This window comes from Aquarana catesbeiana, linkage group LG03 (assembly GCF_042186555.1).
Source record: "Aquarana catesbeiana isolate 2022-GZ linkage group LG03, ASM4218655v1, whole genome shotgun sequence".
Taxonomy (NCBI): Eukaryota; Metazoa; Chordata; class Amphibia; order Anura; family Ranidae; genus Aquarana; species Aquarana catesbeiana.
In genome coordinates, this window is record NC_133326.1 from 181,573,167 (window position 1) to 181,595,032 (window position 21,866).

Sequence of the window (21,866 nt, forward strand, 5' to 3'; positions counted from 1 at the left end):
GAAAGACACAAAAGGTTATTGCTGAAGAGGCTGGCTGTTCTCAGAGCTCTGTGTCCAAACACATTAATAGAGAGGCAAAGGGAAGGAAAAACTGTGGTCAGAAAAAGTGTACAAGCGATAGGGATCACCGCGCCCTAGTCAAGATTGTGAAAAAAAACCCATTCAAAAATGTGGGGGAGATTCACAAGGAGTGGACAGCTGCTGGAGTCAGTGCTTCAAGATCCACCACCAAGAGACGCTTGAAAGACATGGGTTTCAACTGCCGCATACCTCGTGTCAAGCCACTGTTGACCAAGAAACAGCGCGAAAACCGTCTCACCTGGGCTAAGGAAAAAAAGAGCTGGACTGCTGCTGAGTGGTCCAAAGTCATGTTTTTTGACGAAAGCAAATTTTGCATTTCCTTTGGAAATCGAGGTCCCAGAGTCTGGAGGAAGACAGGAGAGGCACAGGATCCACGTTGCCTGAAGTCTAGTGTAAAGTTTCCACCATCAGTGATGGTTTGGGGTGCCATGTCATCTGCTGGTGTCGGTCCACTCTGTTTCCTGAGATCCAGGGTCAACGCAGCCATCTACCAGCAAGTTTTAGAGCACTTCATGCTTCCTGCTGCTGACCTGCTCTATGGAGATGGAGATTTCAGGTTCCAACAGGACTTGGTGCCTGCACACAGCGCAAAATCTACCCGTGCCTGGTTTACGGACCATGGTATTTCTGTTCTAAATTGGCCAGCCAACTCCCCTGACCTTAGCCCCATAGAAAATCTGTGGGGTATTGTGAAAAGGAAGATGCAGAATGCCAGACCCAACAACGCAGAAGAGTTGAAGGCCACTATCAGAGCAACCTGGGCTCTCATAACACCTGAGCAGTGCCAGAAACTCATCGACTCCATGCCACGCCGCATTAATGCAGTAATTGAGGCAAAAGGAGCTCCAACCAAGTATTGAGTATTGTACATGCTCATATTTTTCATTTTCATACTTTTCAGTTGGCCAACATTTCTAAAAAATCCCTTTTTTGTATTAGCCTTAAGTAATATTCTAATTTTGTGACACACGGAATTTTGGATTTTCATTTGTTGCCACTTCAAATCATCAAAATTAAATGAAATAAACATTTGAATGCATCAGTCTGTGTGCAATGAATAAATATAATGTACAAGTTACACCTTTTGAATGCAATTACTGAAATAAATCAAGTTTTTCAAAATATTCTAATTTACTGGCTTTTACCTGTATATGCATGAAGTTTGCTTGGTCTCCTTCTGCTTGCTTGGGTTTCCACCACAATCCAAAGACAAACTGGTTGGGTAATGACCTTGTGTCTAAATTGGCCCAAGTATGTGTATGCACGCGAGATAGAGACCATAGATTATTAGAACCTTGTAAGCAGGGATTATTGCTAGATGTACAGTATGCAAAGCACTGTTTAAATTGTTGCAGCTACATAAATATCTGCAATAATAAAAGAAATACATACATCATGTAGCATATCAACTAGACTGTGTGTAGGCATACATTTACAAAAAAAGAAGTAGGACAGCAAACACTGTACAGCCTTGGTATTGGCACCGCACTTCCCTGCCCCTTTCAGAACCAGTTTTATAACAGATTGTTCTGCCAGGGGCTCTTCATAACCATTCCACATCAACAAAAGCTCAAGCCATTTATTTTTAACTACTTTTTACCTATGTAAGCCCTTATTTTGCAGTTACAATACAAAGCACAATAACATAGCTGGAGAAGCACCACATGATAGGCAATTACACTTTAAACAGCAAGTTTGTATGAACATAGGAAAAAGTGATCAGAAACCAAAATGATGAGCATAAATTAAGTTGTATACTTCATATACAAATTCGATATGAAACGAGCCAGAACACATTCTTTTGTTGGGTAGGATATTTAGAGCCTATGTGAGTTGTTTGTAATTACCTTCTGATGGTCAGTCTATACCCCAACAAGTGACAATCACTTGAAGCTGCTTCTTGCTTTTAGGAATACTCACTATGCTGCAGAATCATTCAACTGATATTCCCTTGATCTGTTGAAGCAGGCCTGTACCCCACCATCTTTCCACAAGCGTTTGATGACTCCGGCCAGCTCAGCGGTCATAAAGCCTTCTTCTGCAGCTCCAGCCAGTACAAAAAGTTGACGAGCATCATCCTGTCCAAAAAGCATGAGAATTATAAAAAGGGATACAAAAATTCCGTTTTTACCAAAAAAAAAAAATATTTATGGTATAAAAAGAAGTATATTATCTTTGTTAAATAAATGTGACTTAGCTTGGCTAAGGAAGATGCAAATTGCATTATTCACTATGTTTAAGAGCAATTCCAGGAAGTGGAAGCAACCAATGAGCTAGCATGCCATTCAGCAGATATCACAGCTGGACTAAATGCAGGAATTTCATTTATCCTACCTCAATGTCAAGGGTTTTAACAGTTCCCTAAATACACCTAAAAAGTTTTGGCTTCAGAGCAGGGTTGTCCAACCTTTGGACCTTCCTGGGCCACACTGGAAGAAGAGGAATTGTCTTGGGCCACACATAAAATATACTAATAAGGAAGGCCGAGGAGCAGAAAAAGTTGGGCAGATCACGGCTATAGATAATGTCCCCTTTAGAGAAATAAAAACTTTTTTTTTTTTTTTGTAATTTTGTTTTATTATAAAAGTAAAAAAAGAGGGCAACATAAAACTAGTTTGATATTTGACACTGTTTTTGATACACTAACTCATCAATATCTGGTTGGTGTTGCAATGTTTTATGTCACACGGTATTTGTGCAGCAGTTTTTCAAAACGCAATTTGAGGAACGTCCCTCCTGCTGCTTGTAAAAGCAATCTAGTGGCTATTTAGCTGCTATCATTGCTTTTACAGGAAAGCCAACCGCCGGCTGAAAAATATATGGGGAGGGTACTTGCAGCTGCAGGCATAACACTGGTATAAACATTTAAAGTCCAGTGACGTACGGGTACGTCGCTGGTTGGCAAGTGGTTAAAGAGTCTGCTAATTCAGACTTTCATTATGAGCAAGAGCAATAAAGCAGAATCCCTGCATTGCACTTAAAATCTAAAAACCACACTAAAATGATTTTAAGGTACAAGTCTAGCCAAAAACACTCATTATGGATATATTAGGGAATAGTTACAAACTCCATCAGGTGTTTATTGTGGTGCCGCTACTGGGGAAATGTTGCCGCTATTTGTCCGGGTGAGCATTCATCTGAAGAGGTGTTCACTGGTGTACCACTGGGACAAAAGGTGAAAGTTAATTGCCCCAATGGGACACAATTAAATATGTCAAGGGTTTTAACAGTTCCCTAAATACAACTAAACAGTTTTGGCTTCAGAGCAGGGTTGTCCAATCTTTGGACATTCCTGGGCCACACTGGAAGAAGAGGAATGGTCTTGGGCCACACATAAAATATACTAACAATAAGGATAGCCGAGGAGCAGAAAAAGTTGGGCAGATCACGGATATAGATAATGTCCCCTTTAGAGAAATAAAACTTTTTTTTTTGTAATTTTTTTTTATTATAAAAAGTAAAAAAGAGGAAAAGAGGGCAACATAAAACTAGTGTGATATTTGACACTGTTTTTGATACACTAACTCATCAATATCTGGTTGGATGGATGTAGTAGCAATACTCAAATTCTTAAGGAGCTCATCAGATATTTTGCCCTTTGTGGGATTCATTTTTGAAAATAGTTGCTTACAAATACAGATGAAACTCGAAAAATTAGAATATCGTGCAAAAGTTAATTTATTTCACTAATGCAACTTAAAAGGTGAAACTAATATATGAGATAGACTCATTACATGCAAAGCAAGATAGTTCAAGCTGTAATTTGTCATAATTGTGATGATTATGGCTTACAGCTCATGAAAACCCCAAATCCACAATTTCAGAAAATTAGACTATTACATGCAATCAATAAAACAAGGATTGTACATGGAATAATATAAGACCTCTGAAAAGTATAAGCATGCATATGTACTCAGTACTTGGTTTGGGCCCCTTTGCAGCAATTACTGCCTCAATGCGGTGTGGCATGGAAGCTATCAGCCTGTGGCACTGCTGAGGTGTTATGGAAGACCAGGATGCTTCACTAGCGGCTTTCAGCTCTTTTGCATTATTCGGTCTCATGTCTCTAATCTTTCTCATGGCAATGCCCCATAGATTCTTTATGGGGTTCAGGTCAGGCGAGTTTGCTGGCCAATAAAGCACAGTAATCCCACAGTCACTGAACCAGGTTTTGGTGCTTTTGGCAGTGTGGGCAGGTGCCAAGTCCTGCTGGAAAATGAAGTCAGCATCCCCATAGAGCTTGTCTCTAAATGGCTGTGCTCCAAAATCTCCAGGTAGACGGCTGCGTTGACCCTGGACTTAATGAAGCACAGTGGACCAAACACCAGCAGATGACATGGCTCCCCAAATCAAACACACTGGAAAGTTCACACTGGACTTCAAGCATATTGTAGTGTGTTCCCTCATTCTTCCTCCATACTCTGGATCCATGGTTTCCAAATGAGATGCAAAATTTGCTCTCATCAGAAAAGAGGACTTTGGACCATTGAGCAACAGACCAAGTCTGTTTTTCTTTAGCCCAGGTAAGGTGCTTATGTTGTTTGTTGTTCAGGAGTGACTTGACAAGAGGAATACGACATCTGAAGCCCATGTCCAGGATCCGTCTGTGTGTGATGGCTCTTGATGCACTGACTCCAGCCTCAGTCCACTCCTTGTGAGAGTCCCCAACACTTTTGAATGGCCTTTTCCTGACAATCCTCTCCAGGCTGCGGTCATCCCTGCTGCTTGTGCACCTTTTTCTTCCACACTTTTCCCTTCCACAAAACTTTCTATTAATGTGCTTTGATACAGCACTTTGGGAAGATCCAACTTCTTTTGTATTTACCTTTTGAGGCTTTCCCTCCTTATGGAGGGTGTCAATGATGGTTTTCTGCACAACTGTCAGGTTAGCGGTCTTTCCCATGATTGTGATTCCTACTTAATCAGACTGAGAGACCATTTAAAATCTCAGGAACCCTTTGCAGGTGTTATGGTTTAATTAGCTGATTAGAGTGGGACACTTTGAGCCTAGAATATTGCACCTTTTCACAATATTCTAAATTTTCTGAGATTGTGGATTTGGGGCTTTCATGAGCTGTAAGCAATAATCATCACAATTATGACAAATCACGGCTTGAACTATCTTGCTTTGCATGTAATGAGTCTACCTCATATATTAGTTTCACCTTTTAAGTTGCATTAGTGAAATAAATGAACTTTAGCAGGATATTCTAATTTTTCGAGTTTCACCTGTATAGGTGCTGCAGAAAACAGATGACAGAAATAAGGCGATTGTGAAGAGTGGGAGATTTTTCATGGGAAGATAAAACTCCAGTAAACAGACACGGTCATATTTTTCTTCAGCGGTGTGTTTGCAAAGTGTAAATGCATTTCTACAAGAAATGAAAAACACAAAAACATTTTTTGCAGGGCTGCAGGCTTGACACGCCAATTTAATGTTTTAATTGGTTTAGCAAAAGGTTAGAAAAACTATAGAAGACTTGGTTCCTATCACCACCCCCTTTTTTTGGCTAGTAACTGGTCAATCTAATGTTCACCAGCAGATTTACTAGGTTTTGCCCGATAGATATGAGGGCTGTGAAAGGCTGAAATAAGCCAGATTGTCCCCGTGACCCAAAGACACACATGGCAGGAAATGCACAGCCTGTGAAGTCAAGTCATGCAGACTATACCATAAATCACAATAGCAAGCAACATTAACTGGAGAAGGAAAGTGTGCACAATACATAGACTTGACAGCTTCAGATAAACATAATGAGAAATTGCTAAAATTAAAATGCAGAATCAAGGTTATTGGCACTGATCTAGACTGGGTTCCAGCCTGCTGGTAATACAGAGGAAATTAAATTGGCTGGCTGAACAGATATCAGAGGTAATCTCAATCTGTTAGGTCCTTCAAATCTTTCTGGCAGAGTATTGGGGTAATATAATCTAGAGCCATGCTGGCACAGCCATGTTTTAGTTCAGGCTTGTTTTTCTCCCCACGCAGAAAATCGGCAGATTAAGACAGTGAAGAATATGGGTGTGTCACAGCTGAGCTACAAGCCAGAGCCTGAACATCTGTACAGCATACGGGATACACAAACAACTGTGCTGTCAACCAACTATTCAAGCATTTCTTACATTTAGAGACAGTGAAGTATGGTACCAAATGGCAGAAACCAAAGCAGAGTTTCAAAAGTATACAAAGAAAGGCTGCAAATATGCACAAAATGAGCAGCAATTTATTCTGTATTAAAGAGACCCCATCACCAGATTGTTCATCAAACACAAAAGAATTTACATAAAAGATTATATATGTGCATTTATCGTTTTATTATGTAGGTCATCGATCTGTAAAACCCTATCTTGTGTAGATACTCCAAAGCCCTGAGCCTGCTGCTCCAGCGTTAAAAATAAAAAAAATGAATAAATTAAAAGTCAGCAGCTACAAATACTGTAGCTGACTTTTAATAAGGACACTTAGCAGTCCAGGGATCCCACAATGACAGCCCCCCGAAGGAGATTCCTCCATCGGCTTGGGTGCAGGCACCACGCTTTTTGAATGACGCTGTCTTTTGAGACACACACAGGTCCCAGAAGGCAGCGAGGTGGTGGTGGTGGGGGGATGCAAATGCCAGGATGACGTACTGCGGTGAGGTTAGGACGGATGTCCTGCTGGAAAAAGGAAAGAAAGAAAAAAAAGGCACAATAAATAAATAAATGGATATCCAAAAACAAGGGGGTGGGGTGATCGATTAAGACCTGGTTTCAATTTAGCCTGGAACTCCGCTTTAATGAGACATTCTATAGCAAGGGTAGGCAACCTTGGCACGCCAGGTGTTGTGGAACTAACAGTCCCTAAAAGACTGACAGGAAGATGAGATTTGTAGTTTTACTACAGCTAAAGTGCGGAGGCTGCCTACCTCCGACATATTGCATTTCCCTTAGCTCTCACCTAGGCTGCTACATAAAGGCTACATTCACACTAGAGATTTAGGCCAATGAAAATTTTAGCGGCAGGAATCAAAGGCTCTGAGCGCCAAGGTACACACACCTGCCCTGTTCACTATGACAGGTCGTCGGTGGCCTGCAGCTATTCACGGCTCTCTGTGCAGACAGCAATTACCTGCGGTGATCACTGCTTAACGCACTACTGTACATCAAGCAGCGATCACAACAGGTCATCACTGGCTGTGCGTACCGCAGCGAATAGCTACAGTCGCTGGCAACGTGACATTATAGTGGCTTTAAAGTTGGTGACAGTCTATTACTTTTTATACAAGGACTTCCGAAACCAAAACAAATTTTTTTCTCTGTGAAAAGCTAAAAAAAAAAAAAAAAGCAAGATTTTTCTTTACATATTTTTCGGAAACGTCACATACAAACTATCAGCAGCAAGGAGTGTTACAAAGCCAAAATGAAGCATTTCAACCCCCTGATTGCCCTCCTGTAATATACAATAAAAGGCTAGTCAAATTCCTAAAAAGTGACACATTCATAGAAAGGAAGTTTCCAAGAGAAAACACTCAACTTGTTGGTGCGAACACAAAACTGAAATAGCAGCTTTGGTAAGCCTTAGCCTTTCATTGCAACATAATCACATTTGCAGTACTTACAGCTCGTGCTGGATCACCAAAATCTATCTTCAATCTGCCCATAGCTCTAATAATGGCAATAATGGATTGTATGGTGTTACTGTATACCACAGCTTTATACTGTTTACATTCCTCTTCTGAGTAGCCAGCTTCATGAATAATTCTGAAACAGAAAAAAAAAAAAAAAACATTCAAATTAACAACTAAAGTGCATCCCTAATGCAATAATGTCTCCTAAAGGAGTCCTACGTACACTGTGTACACTTTTTTTTATTTTTATAACACCAGCATTGTAATAGCAGTACAAACAATAGCTCTATTTGCCAATCCAATATAAGCTTACTTGAAACATTCTTTCTATGTTGTGAGTTCTGTCTACTGCCCATCTCTTTCCACAGCTTCCTGGATTCCCTTGCATGCTTATTGTCTGATGTTTGCATTCAGTTTCTAAGGTCTACATACTGTGCACCCGGAAAGTATTCACAGGGCTTCACTTTTTCTTTTTTTGGAACCACTCCTAGAGCAGGCCACCCGGCCAAACTGAGCGATCGGGGAAGAAAGGCCTTAGTCGGAGAGGTGACCAAGAACCTGATGGTCACTGACAGAGCTCCAGCATTTCTCTGTGGAGAGAGGAGAACCTTCCAGAGGAACAACCATCTCTGCAGCACTCCACCAATCAGGCCTGTATGGTAGAGTGGCCGGACAGAAGCCATTCCTCAGTAAAAGGCACATGACAGCCCACCTGGAGTTTGCCAAAAGGCAACTGAAGGTCCATGAGAAACAAAAGTCTCTGGTCTGATAAAACAAAGATTGAACTCTTTGGCCTGAATGGCAAGCGTCATCTCTGGAGGAAACCAGGCACCGCTCATCACCTGGCCAATACCATCCCTACAGTGAAGCATGGTGATGGCAGCATCATGCTGTGGGGATGTTTTTCAGCTGCAGGAACTGGGAGACTAATCAGGATCGAGGGAAGATGAATGCAGCAATGTACAGAGATATCCTTGATGAACACCTGCTCTAGAGTGCTCTGGACCTCAGACTGGGGGCAAAGGTTCATCTTCCAACAGGACAACGACCCTAAGCACACAGCCAAGATAACAAAGGAGTGGCTACGGGAAAACTCTGAATGTCCTTGAGTGGCCAAGCCGGAGCCCAGACTTGAAACCGACTGAACATCTCTGGAGAGATCTAAAAATGGCTGTGCACCAACGCTCCCCATCCAACCTGATGGAGCTTGAGAGGTCCTGCAAAGAAGAATGGGAGAAACCGACTAAAAATAGGTATGCCAAGCTTGCAGCATCATACTAAAAAAAGACTTGAGGCTGCAATTGATGCCAAAGGTGCTTCAACAAAGTATTGAGCAAAGCCTGTGAATACTAATGTACATGTGATTTTTTTTCATTTTTTTATTTTTAATAAATTTGCAAAGATTTCAAACAAACTTTTTTCACGTTGCCATTATGGGGAATTGTGAGGAAGACAATTTAATCCATTTTGGAATAAGACTAACATAACAAAATGTGGAAAAAGTGAAGCGCTGTGAATACTTTCTGGATGAACTATATCCCATGGTACCTTGATGCCTGCAAGCAGCGATTCCTGTACTGTGCTCCTCCTCAGCACCTCTGTTGTTCAGAAGGCAGGTTTTGTGAATTCTGTGACACAGCAGTGCCTATTTACAGTAGTGAATACGTGTCACTAAATTCAAGGAAGTAAATGTGTGGGATCTTTGCAAATTAAATTTACAGACTTCAAGATTGTTCAGAATATTAGGAGTAGACTAGAAATAACTGAAATATAATTTGGAAATTAATATACCATTTTAAATGTGGACTATAAATACGCTTTAAGGCCCCCTTCAAACATTTTGTGCCCGTTCTGATCGAAAGGGAATTTGTGAATATATCTCCTACAGAACTGGAGCAGACTGCAACAGATTTGTGACATTTATGTCCATTCAGTTTTTTGTTTCTAGAATCTAAAGGATCCATGGTATGTCTATGGTCAACTGGCTATAAACAGACATGCATCCGTTTACATCTGATACGCAACAAGGCAAACGTCTACTTACATCCGCCTGCCCATAGACTAACATTGAGCTTCCATTCAGATCTGCCTACAAATCTGAGAAATTTGATGGCCTGAAAAATTTAGAGATTGAAGTGCTTATCTGAAAGTACCCTACAGTATTGGATGGCTTTACCAGTGCAATTTAGAGGACTTTACTAAAGCTATACTCTGTTAAAAGCATGCCAAACTAATAGCTAAAAACATATAATTAAAATTGATAACCTTTCATCACTTCACCTTCATTTCCTGAAAAATGTGTCTACAACTACTAGCTTACCACTTAACACTGATGCTGTAACCACATTATTATTAACAATCACCAATGCTAATGAATGAATATTAAGGTTTTCTTAAGTGTTTGTAAAAACTGGAGGTTTTTCACCTTCATGCATTCTATGCATAACAGAAAAGAAAAAAAAACAAAACAAAAAAAAAACAAAAAACACACACACTTTCTGTGTACCAGCCCCCTCTAATACTTATCTGGGCCCGATCTTTCTCCAGGAATGCGCACGAGAACTTTGACTCACCGGAGACTATCCCTCTCTTTGTTGGCTAAGACAGCAGCGGGAGCCATTGAGGAGAGAGAGGGAACAGGGCCAAGCCGTGGCTCTGTGTAAATGGACAAGCAGCACTGAGGCTTGGGAACAAGCCTGCTTGGGTGCCCCCATTGGAAGCTGCTTTCTTTGGGGGCACTTGGCAGGAGGGAGAGGCCAGGAGACCTGAGAAGAGGAGAAGGGTTGGCATTGCTCTGTGCAAAATCATTGCACAGATAAGGCAAGTATAACTTTTTTTTTTTTCTAACAATGTTGACTTTAACCACTTGCCAAATGGGCACTTTCACCCCCTTCTTGCCCAGGCCAATTTTCAGCTTTTAGTGCTGTTGCACTTTGAATGACAATTGTGCGGTCATGCAACACTATTCATATGACATTTTATTCACATAAATAGAGCTCTCTTTTGGTGGTATTTAATCCCCACTGTTTTTATTTTTTGTTAAACGAAAATAGACCAAAAATTTTTTAAAAAGCGTTTTTCTTAGTTTTGGTTATAAAATTTTGCAAAACAGGTACATTTGTCTCCTTCACTGATGTGCGCTGATGAGCGCCATAGGCACTGTTGGGGCTGCACAGATAACCAGTACAGGATTATCAGTGTAGATGTCCCCTTTCACACTTGCCAATTACCAACTCTATCATCTCCTCACACTGTAGGAAAGGAAAGGAATGCTGATAACTGGCAAGTGTGTTTATATTGTGATCAGCTGTGATTGGCCCTTTTTTGCCTATAAGAAGGACTGCACCTCTTATTATTTTCAAAGACTATACTGATTGCCTTTATGAACTACTGTGAATATCCTTTACGGGTTTATTACCCCAGCTGAGCACTTTGGTCTGATAAACACTTCATATGTAGTTTATAGACAGACTACATGCATCCATGCGATTATGTTATGTTTGTATAAGTTTTTCTCATTTTTCACATGTAATGAGCACTCTTTATAGCACATTATTATATATCTAGTTATATTACTATTCACAAGTTCACCTTAGTGAATATTCCACCCCAAAGGAAGCTTTGGGTGGTTATATTTCTTTAGCGCTGCATTTTTTAAGTCAGAAAGTAAAACTGTAGAGATGATAAATTGTTCAGACAAACCTCAATAAAATAAACTTCATCAGAAATGTAAGAAATGCTAAAAGAGACTTACTTCATTTGTTTGACAATTGTGCTTTTCCCTGACTCGCCAGCTCCTGAAAGAGAAAAAAACAAAACCAACATTAATGGCAGGTTTTCAGAAAAGCCTTGATAACCACTCCTAGCTCTCTAAATTTAGGACAGTACACAAGAAAAATGTGAGACAGTACATGACATTTGGCATGTTATTTTTTTTTGGGGGGGGGGGGGGTTTTGAGATAGGCACCCAGCTCCCACTTCCTCTGCTGGAGCCGCCGGAAGTTCACCTCTCCCCCCTCCCATCCTCTGGGACACGTCACAGGTCCCAGAAGATTGCCTGGCAATTCACAATGCGCACCCAGCTGTGAAGCCATAGCCCAGTATTACAATGCCAGCACCGGGGAGAGGAGTGAGGCATGTTTATTAAAAGTCAAAAGCTACACTTTTTGTAAATGGGTAGAACTCTGCTTTAAGAGAGAATTTCACAGACGACCAATGTAAGGGGCATTCTTCCCACCAACGACCAATGTACGGAGCAGGCTGAGAAAAGCTGTTCTAGACTACAGATCGCTCTTTGCCCCAATGTCCCATTTTCAGGACAAAAAGTGTGCTTCGAGTTAGAGCTGCACTATTAATCGTTAAAGAATCAAGATTCTACCCCCCATTCCGAACTTAAAGAGGAAGCAAACCCTGATGGGATTTTTTTCTCCTGCAAAGTAAAAGCATAACGAGCTAGTATGCCCATTATTACCCCTCTCTTCCTTCCGGGGCCGTGGACTCCGGCTCTGCGACTGGCTGAAATCACGCAACGCCACTTCCGCACATGTGCGCGGGTGCCGCCGGTCACAGCCCCTTTAGAAACGGCATGATCGCGCCCTCTCTTCACTGCGCATGCGCCAATGTCGGCTCAAGCGTATATGCTAAATAATCTTCTAAACCGTGCAGGTTTAGGAGATATTTCCAGTACCTACAGGTAAGCCTTATTAAAGGCTTACCAGTAGGTAAAAGTGGTGTAGCTAGGTTTACAGCCACTTTAAAAAAAGCATTTCCTTGATTCAGTGCTCAGAGTGCTCAACAGTTGTCAAAAACCAAACCAAAACAAAACAAAAAACACAGGCTGCCAAGTTACTCACATTGCTAAAGAGAAACATTGTAACAGTTATTTTAGATCAAAGGGATGAACTGTCTGCAAATAAGGTCAGTTTAACCACTTAAAGACTAAACCTTTGACACTTGTTGCTTACAAGTTAAAAGAAGTATTTTTTTCTGGAAAATTACTTAAAACCCCAAAACAGGAGATAGATATAGATATATCTATCTCTTTTCATTCTATCAAAAGTTTTAGCAGAGACCCTAGAGAATAAAATGGCAATATTTTATGTCACACTGCATTTGCACAGCGGTCTTTTAAACACAATTTTTTTGGGGGGGAAAAACACACTTAAATATATATATAAAAAAAAAAAACACCACAATAAAAAGTTAGCCCAATTTTTTTGTACAACGTGAAAGATGTTACGCTGCCAGAATTGTGAGAGAATCCTGATCTTTATTCTAAGCATAAAAATTGTGGTTCTCATTTTAGCCAGAATCGTGCAGCAGGTGAAGGGGTGGGTCAGGGTGCTGGTAACTGCAGTAAGTGAGTTCAAGCAGTTGAGATAGACTGCCATGTATTTACTGCATGTCCAGCATAAATGGTCCTATTAAAGTTTCTTATGAGACATTGCTTTGTTAAAGTGTGTCATATTAGAGACATTTGATGGTAAAATGTATTATTTATGTCACATGCCACTCTCACTGTTTACATTACTCCTCACCCAGATGGCCCTGGATAGTATATGTGGCATTAATAAATACGGCTAAACTGTGCACTTTACAACAGAAGATTGCACAGCTTTCAATGTGAAAATAAACATGGTATTATCCCCTTGTATTCCATGGCAGGCAAGCAATATATGAAGTACACACACAGCTCATAGTGCAGTTCAGTCTCAATTATAAAAGCATACAAAACAATTCAGAGCATTGCTGAGATTTTTCAGATTTGCAGGAATTTTGTTTAGTCTCAGTGACTCGGTGATAGCACAGAACAAAGCTAATTTCTGTTGTAGCAAGTCTATAAAATGAAATCTGTTTAAAGCCATGAAAAGAGGTTAAGTACACATAAGTGTGGCACAATAAGAGTCGTTATGAACATATAAATGCTTTGCATTGCAATCTGAAAATCAGGAGTATGAGAACAATGCCTGACAAACGTCAATTCTCCAGCTCTCCACCCACAGCAACTGTTAGGCATCTCTATTGTTGGGCAGAAATCCATATTTTCTTCCTAAATATAGAAAGATCAGTCAAGATCAAGTCAAGATCAATGCAATAACAATTACAGAGAAAAAATATATAAAGGGGAAAGTGCCACCATCCACTTGGGTCTATAATGCATTACAGCTCAGAACGTGTACTGGTGGTCACAGTATATCCATAGGTAAAAATTAATATCTCCTAAACGTGCACCGCTTAGAAGATATTCACCCTGCATGCAGCCTCTGACGTCACCGTCTCATGCGCTCTGGAGGCCCAGCATACCACGCTAGACCTTCAGAGCATCTTGTCGGAACCGAGGGCTCCCACGCGCATGCGCAGGATTGACGTTGTCACAGCTCTGGCCACTCACAGCGCCTGCGAACCCAGAAGAAATGCCGGTAGAAGATGTCCACCCCCTCAGCGACAACTGGGCGCCGCTGGAAGGGCTTCGCGCTAAGGTATTTCATAATGCCCTAGTAAGCGATGCATACTAGCACATTATGCCATTGTCACACAGGTGCATTTTTGTTATTCTGCAGCAGTTTACTAGCACTTTAATAGTAAGGGTAAAGTAGAATTCATGCTTTCATTTGACTTCATATACTTTTTTTTGGGCTAAGTTGAACCAAATGAAATATTTCTATTACATTACTATGCTGATGCTGTATAATAATATGTGTAAGTTTCTGACCGATACCAATTTGAAAAAATTAAATATCGGCCCCAATAATGTAACGGAAACAGTTTGTTTGGGCCAGCTTGGTCCAAACGAACAATCGAAAGTCAAATGAAAGCTGGAACTCAACTTTAAGGCTGCATTCACACATGATCGCGGGCGGAATTGCCGCGATTCCACCCTGCGATTTCAATTGGCTGCAAACCACAGGACGCGCTTGCCATGCCATTTACTTCTAATGACACCACGATTGTTGCATGGTAAATTGTGCTGCAATCACAACGCTTGTTGCTCAAAAAGGAACACAAGCTTCTTTTGGGCGATAGTGGCGCACATTGCGATTTTCCACAATTGCAGCATTATTTAGCGTGTGACAATCGCGGTGCGATTGGGGTGCCATTATAAGTAATGGCATTGCAAGTGTGTCACGCGTTTTGCATGCCATTTGAAATTGCAGGATGTTTGGAATCATGTGTGAATGCAGCCTAAGGGCTTGATCACACCAGGTGTGCAACTTGCCAAGTGCAGTCCCAAAGCAAGACAGGACAAAAAACCTCACTACCAATGGTGTCATTTCACACCACTGCATACAGTCCTTTTCAGCACAGCGGGTTGTGGTGCAAACTACTGCAACGCAAATAAGCTTTTTTTTATGGGCTACCGCTTAAAAAAAAAAAAAAGATTTTTTTTTCCCTAACCAGAAAAATCTATAGCTGAAAATCGAAGTTATGACCAACAGTTCCATTTCTCCTTTTCTTCAGCTTTTAAGACCTTTAAATAAATATACATCACACAGCACAGTTCAAGGGTTCCATAACTTTCAAGCAGTTTTTTCATGAACTCCAACATTCATAAAGATGTTCTTTTTTAAAGAATGAATTTTATAGTAGACAAAAAAATAAATAAAAATCACTGCATGTCCGCATTACTCAATAGCCTGGTCAAGCTATTAGAGTGTAAGTGCATGCCACAATCTATATATAAAACTAAAACATATGGTGACATGACATCAAGGAAACCACACTATGATACAATACACAATTAGCACTGTTTGGATTTCACCCTTTTGTTCTGCCAGCCAAACTGGTTCTAGGACAGGAAATGATGTCAAATGCAGCAATCTTTTTCTCTGTTGATAAGTAATTGTACAAACCATCCTAGTGACAGTAAACGGCGACTGTTTATTATTCTTGAAACATGTCACGTCTCATCTAACTTGGTATTTCAAACTACTTGCAACTTGTAGCAACTTTCCTGCCATTTAAAGACCCCCATCCAAGATAAAATTTTACCCCCCTCCCGCTAGGAGGGGAAAAAAAAAAAGAAAAAAAAGTAATTTAAAAAGGCCCATTATTAATTACTTGCCGTAAAGAAAAAGTAAAGGCAAAACTTTTTTTTTGGGGGGATAACAGAGCAGGATTAGAACACTGGTTATTGAAAGTGAAAGTAAGAGAAAATTCTTGGTTGCCCCAAAAACAAAATTAAGGGGAAATCTTCCAATGGTGGCACTATATGTGGTGACGCTGGTGGCAACCAGGGATTTCTTCACTTTAGAGGGATATAGTCTCACTTCCTGTTGTGGCCAAGAAATAAATCTCCCCAACAGGCAACAAAGAAATTGTCAGGGGCTATAACCCCCCACCCCTTTTACTTTATCCAAAATGAGAAATAAAATTTAAAAAAAAAAGTATTGCCCATCAGTTCTTCTTTCAGCCAGGGTCATCTGACGCAGCCCAAGGTTTCCTCCCTTGGGTCTCTCTTTGGGTGTCCACATCAGTGCCTGCATACCATGGCCTCTTCCTATTGGATGTCCATCAGCCGAGGTCCTCTCAGAATAACTGATGTGAGCAAAGAGAGTGAAGGGGAACAAACGATCCCATGCTCCAGTGCACTACTAGATTTGTGGTCCTTAGCACCAGGAAATGGCAGTGGCGAGGGAACTGGATGGGGAATTTAAACCGTAACTCCACTTTTGCTGAGAAAAAAAAAACAACATTTCCCTCTGGGTGATCTACCTTTTGTTATTCTGAAGAAATCCCTGTTTGTTCCTCTGTGCCGTGTAGGTCTAATGGGAGTGGTTTCATAATTATCTATCAGCTGTGCACCTACACAGCACTAATGAGGAAATCAGCTGGGCCTGTATCCCTATTGAAAGTATCTCACCAAAAATGATATTTTTGTTGCAGGTGATGCCTGAAATCTGACTTGTATCTTAGTGCTGGTTCACACAGGGGCAACACGACTTGCAGGCCGACTGTGAGGCGATTTGCACACGACTTCAGCGGCGACTTGCAAAACAACTTCTGTATAAAAGTCAATGCAAGTCGCCTGAAGTCGCCCCAAAAGTAGTACAGGAACCTTTTTCTAAGTCGGAGCGACTTGAGTTGCTCCTATTAGAACGGTTCCATAGTACAGAACGGGACGCGACTTGTCAGGCGGCTAAGTCGCCTGACAAGTCGCCCCTGTGTTTACAGGGGCAACACAAGGGCTTAGGCAGACTTCTGAGAAAATTGGTGAGCCAATCACACAAGCAGGAAAGGATGTTTCTGGGGTGTGTTCAATACACACCTCTGAACTCCAGGTAGCCATATTGCATTGCATTTACAGAAAATTACAGCAGCTGCAGATAGGAAAGGTATTTTTTTATTAACATTTAATTACAATATGACTTGTTTCTCAAATGTAAACGCTATATTTTGTCTTAATTTGCCATTTTTTCCCTACGAAAGTGGAGTTACCCTTTAAAGGTAAGGGCAAAAAAAGCCTAGTCAGATGGGATAGAGGGAGGTGGGTGGAAGGCAGAACACTTTTTGCTGGAGTGGGGATTTAAACTGATAGGTAGTCCAAACATCACCTATTAGCAACTTTTAATGCTAAACTAAAAGCTCAATCCCAGAAAGTGTCACAACTTCAGTTAAGCACCTGTCTCAACACGACGCATGTTCAGCAATCAATCTGAATGTACTGAGAACATGATGAATATGGTAATTGTATGCTATTGGGAGTACTCATAAGGTTTTAAATGCTGAGGAGATTCTCTTCCATCAAATGAATGATCGATCAATGAGTAGCAAGGAATTGCCAGGTAATTCCCAAAAGTAAGTGAAGTGAAATATCCTCAATATGGACACAGACTAAAAAGGTAATACAGGAGGTGCAATACTTTTCTGACTAGCTGACTAGAGTTGGGCTTTCTGCAGTTTGACAGCCACATTTCTGCCGAGAGCTGGAAAATGTTTATCACTGACAAAAAGAGACATCAATGTGAACATCCAAAGACATGCCGGTAGGTTAATCGGATCTGTCTAAATTGGCCCATGTATGAATGCGTGTTAGGGATGTCCTTGAGGACACAGACTGATCTGAATGTAATATATATATATATATACACACACACACATACATATACACACAGTATTTATCGGCATATAACACACTCCCTTATTTTAAGAACTTAAAACGCAAAATGGAAATCTGCTTTAAGTGAAGGTAACCCCCTTACATACCACATTTGGCATGTCATTTTTTTTGGGGGGGAGTGGGTACTCTCTTTTTTAGGGACATCCAGCTCCCACTTCCTCCTCTGGCTCTGTGGAGCCGGAAGGAAGTTCACCTCTCCCCCTTCCTCCGTGCAATCTTCTGGGACACGTCACAGGTCCCAGAAGATTGCCCGGCCAATCACAGAGAGGCTTGAGCATGCCCGGCTGTGAAGCTACAGCCGGGCACCCACAGTCACAATGCCGGCTCCGAGGATAGGAGCAGGACAGGTGTAGTGGCTGAGTTTTATATGGGTGGAACTCCGCTTTAAATCTTAAATAAAGAACTTTGAAGCAAAATAAGGGTCAGTGTACATTAATACAGCCTGATCAGTGCCCATCTGCAGCCTTGCCATTGCCCATCATTGTAGTATGATCAGCGCCCATTTGCAGCCTTAGCAGTGCCCATCATTGCAGCCTGATCAGTGCCCATCACCATGCTTGCCATTGCCCATCATTGCAGCCTGATCAGTGCCCATCTCCATGCTTGCCATTGCCCATCATTGCAGCCTGATCAGTGCCCATCTCCATGCTTGCCATTGCCCATCATTGCAGCCTGATCAGTGCCCATCTCCATGCTTGCCATTGCCCATCATTGCAGCCTGATCAGTGCCCATCTCCATGCTTGCCATTGCCCATCATTGTAGCCTGATCAGTACCCATCTGGAGCCTCACCAGTGCCTGTTAATGTAGACAGAGCCAGATCTCCTGTGTACTCGGCTCAGCTCGCAATCCAGGACATGTGACATGTTGGGAGCCGTCCAGGAGGAGGGACTGGACGTGACTGCGAGCCGAGCCAAACTCACAAGAGATCACAGCTCTGTCTAATCTAGCGGCGCTCGTCCCCTCCTTCCCCTTCGAGGCAGCACTATGTCAGCATATAACACGCACCCACGATTTTCCCCCTAGTGTCAGTGTTATACGCCAATATGGTACATACATATATGTAAAATGCTGCATAAATTGACAACACTATAGAAGTTATAACAGCACCTTCTGCATACCCAGTTCTCACATGGCGCCACAATACAAACTTAAGGCCTCTTTCACACAGGCGGCTGTCCTGCCGCTGGTAAAAGCATGTTTTGTTTTTTTTAAGTTCCAAGACTTCAGGTACAGCGATCACTTGCAGTCATGGTGGATATAAATAAATGATTTTGAAAAAAAAAAATAGAATTTTTTGATTTTTTTCAAATTTATTTTAGGGTCAGTTCACACCATAGAAACGCAGTCCGAGGCGCTCCAGATGCTTTTTTTCATGCGTGTTTTTGAAGTGTTCCAGTACTTTTTTGATGCAGTCCAGTGCATCCCCCCCCCCCCTTTTATTTCCTTAATCTTAAATAAGAACATGGGTGTTCCGGTGCGTTTTTTGATATTTTTTACAGTGTCCCAGTACAGTCCAGTGCAGGAAAAATGCAGCATGTTCTACTTTTTTTCTGGAACTGGAATGCACTGGAACTGCAAGCACTGGTATGAACTATGCCACTGAAAACCATATAAGCGACTTTCTATGCGTTTTTGATGCAGAAAAAAAAAACGCACTGGACTGCATGTGGTGTGAACTGGCCCTTAATAAAATCCTTTTGGAGTAAAAATCTATCTAAAGATAGTTTTCTATTTAAGATACATTAATAATTTAGTTTCTCCAGCATGAAATGGAACTTTGTTATGTAGCATGAGGCTGTATATTCTGCAATATTTACATTTTCGGTAAACTTATTCAATGAATCCAAGCTCTGCAAACTGAGTTGACATGCACTGCATTGACGCATTCACACAATGTCACAGTAACCATGAAATAAAAAACAAAGTTCAGGAATATTCCTTTATCCCATTGTTTTGTAAATCTATGTACACTACAAATTGTATGATTGAATTTGCTCCGATATTGCTTTTTTACTAACCTGACAGCTTATTATTCTAAATAGAATCTTTAATATTTGCAAACAAAATGAAGGTTTTCTAACTACTAGCAAGAACAAATCCTTACATTTAAAGAGCACCTGTCATTTCAGCTCCATCATGGCAGCGCCTGTTAGCGGGTATCCATTCACCTGCTGCCGCCACGTACCTCACCTTGTTGTGTCACTGCCGCATCACCAGCTGTCCCATTAAAGTGAATGGGACTGTTGGTGAGTCAACAGCGGGTCAGAAGTGGAGGAGGAGCCGCTGAGGGACCGAGATGACAGTCGCTCTTTAAAAATTATGATTTATAGCGAGTTGATTCAAATCAAGCCTTTTTACTAGTGATTTAAATCAACTTGATTTAAATCAAATCCACCCGACTTGCAGTTGTACATTACGATTAGCAGCGATTACGTGCATTTACATCCGGCTGCGGTGGAACATTCTTGTCATTTCTGATGCGCTTCCCGTTTTTCTTTGCTCATTGCAGCCGCTATCCGCAGGTGAAATAGTACACTGCGATTACCTGCAGTTATGTACAGATAGCTGCGATAAAAATCGGTCCTGGACGCAGTCAAATTTATTTTTTCTAACCGCACAAAACTCCATGTACAGAAACAGTCGCTAAACGTATTGTGTGAATGGGGTCATAGGAAAGCATTGTCTGAGTTTAAGTGCGGTAGACTTCATCTAGCCGCAGCTAAAAGCTGAATTATATCCGCCCAGGTGAAAGGGGCCTTAAGGATTTCTAGCTTCATATATTCAAAGTTAACTGTTCTTTCAATCAGTTTGAATAAAATTTGGATTGGAACAGTAAAAAATGTTTATACTGAACTGCAACAGCTGTGGTGTGCCCTGCAATGAAGCCAGATATCAACCAATGACCCCACTAGGCCGACCCAAAAACAGTGACGTACATTCCAAAGAATTTAATATCAGTCAGTGTTGATGGGGGTCCCCCTTCCACTGCACTATTGTATTTTGACAGCAGAAGGTTTCCCAGCTGTCAGGATACAATGATCACTGGCAGCAGCTATAGCCACCAGCAGTGATCGCACAGAAAAAAAAAAAAAAAACACACAGACAGGCTCCTTGTATTGAAGTTGATTGATGGATCTACTAACTTCAGCCTGTCCATAGATGGATCAAAATTTGGCTGGTGCCTGCTGAACCCACTGAATTCCAATCCATCTATGGCCGGCCTTAGGACGATTAAGCTGATGCATTCACAAATTCCTCCCTGAGCTGCTATCAATTAGCATTGCAACAGAATAAAATTCTGGTCACGAATTGTGTGTCTGTTTTGAGCGAAAATCCTTCTCCTGTCCAGTGGTAAATTTGATGCAGACCTGTGCAATTCAGTCTCAATTCTCTACCCAGGTGCAGGGGTGGCAAATACACATCAATCTGTTGCATAAAATCTGCTGACGAGTGGCCAGATTTGGGTCTACCATTTGCTTAATAAATGTCCCCCTTTGCCCGTTGTACCCCGATACCAAGGAGCAGCGATCTATCCAATTTTCCTGGGACACACCCTGCCAACATGCTAATATTCTACTTTTATGTCAGGGTGCCCTTCCCCAGTGAGGATATGAATGGTGACAGAAGAGCTCCTATGTCAATGATTGCAACATGGTCTTCACTCAGCATTAAGGATGAGCTCCGGCATGTTCGTACAGCCCACGTGCAGAGCCCGCCAGGAAGTTGGCACGGCGCTGCGCTAATCACAGGCAGTGAGACATTTTCCCGATGTGCAGCTGCAGAGATCGGGAATTGTCTCACTGCCTGTGATTAGCTCAGCGAGGCTTCCTGGCGGGCTCTGCACATGAGCTGTGTGAACACGCCCGATCTCATCCTTACTCAGCATTAGCAAGGACAAGAGCAGGTTGATCTGAGATTAAGCCATCAGCAAGCTGACTTGCTTATCCTGGCAATGACAGGGGAGATTGCGCTTTTCTGATCAGAGAACTTACTTTAGTTGGCATCTCTACCCGGCCATCTCACTGTGATATTGACGGATTTTTTTTTTTTTATAACAAG

At 41.5% G+C, this 21,866-nt stretch overlaps 1 protein-coding gene across 1 annotated transcript in view; it reads right to left on the reverse strand.

Annotated features, from left to right (window-relative positions):
• LOC141131836 (guanine nucleotide-binding protein G(i) subunit alpha-1) overlaps positions 1 to 21,866 on the reverse strand; it is a 123,422-nt gene that overhangs the window by 48,194 nt on the left and 53,362 nt on the right. Inside the window, exons 2-4 of the mRNA XM_073619576.1 lie at positions 11,443 to 11,485; positions 7,680 to 7,821; positions 2,002 to 2,159 (exon numbers count right to left, since the gene is read on the reverse strand). Of these exons, the coding sequence (XP_073475677.1) occupies positions 2,002 to 2,159; positions 7,680 to 7,821; positions 11,443 to 11,485 (343 nt within the window). The remainder of the gene's footprint in view (positions 1 to 2,001; positions 2,160 to 7,679; positions 7,822 to 11,442; positions 11,486 to 21,866) is intronic.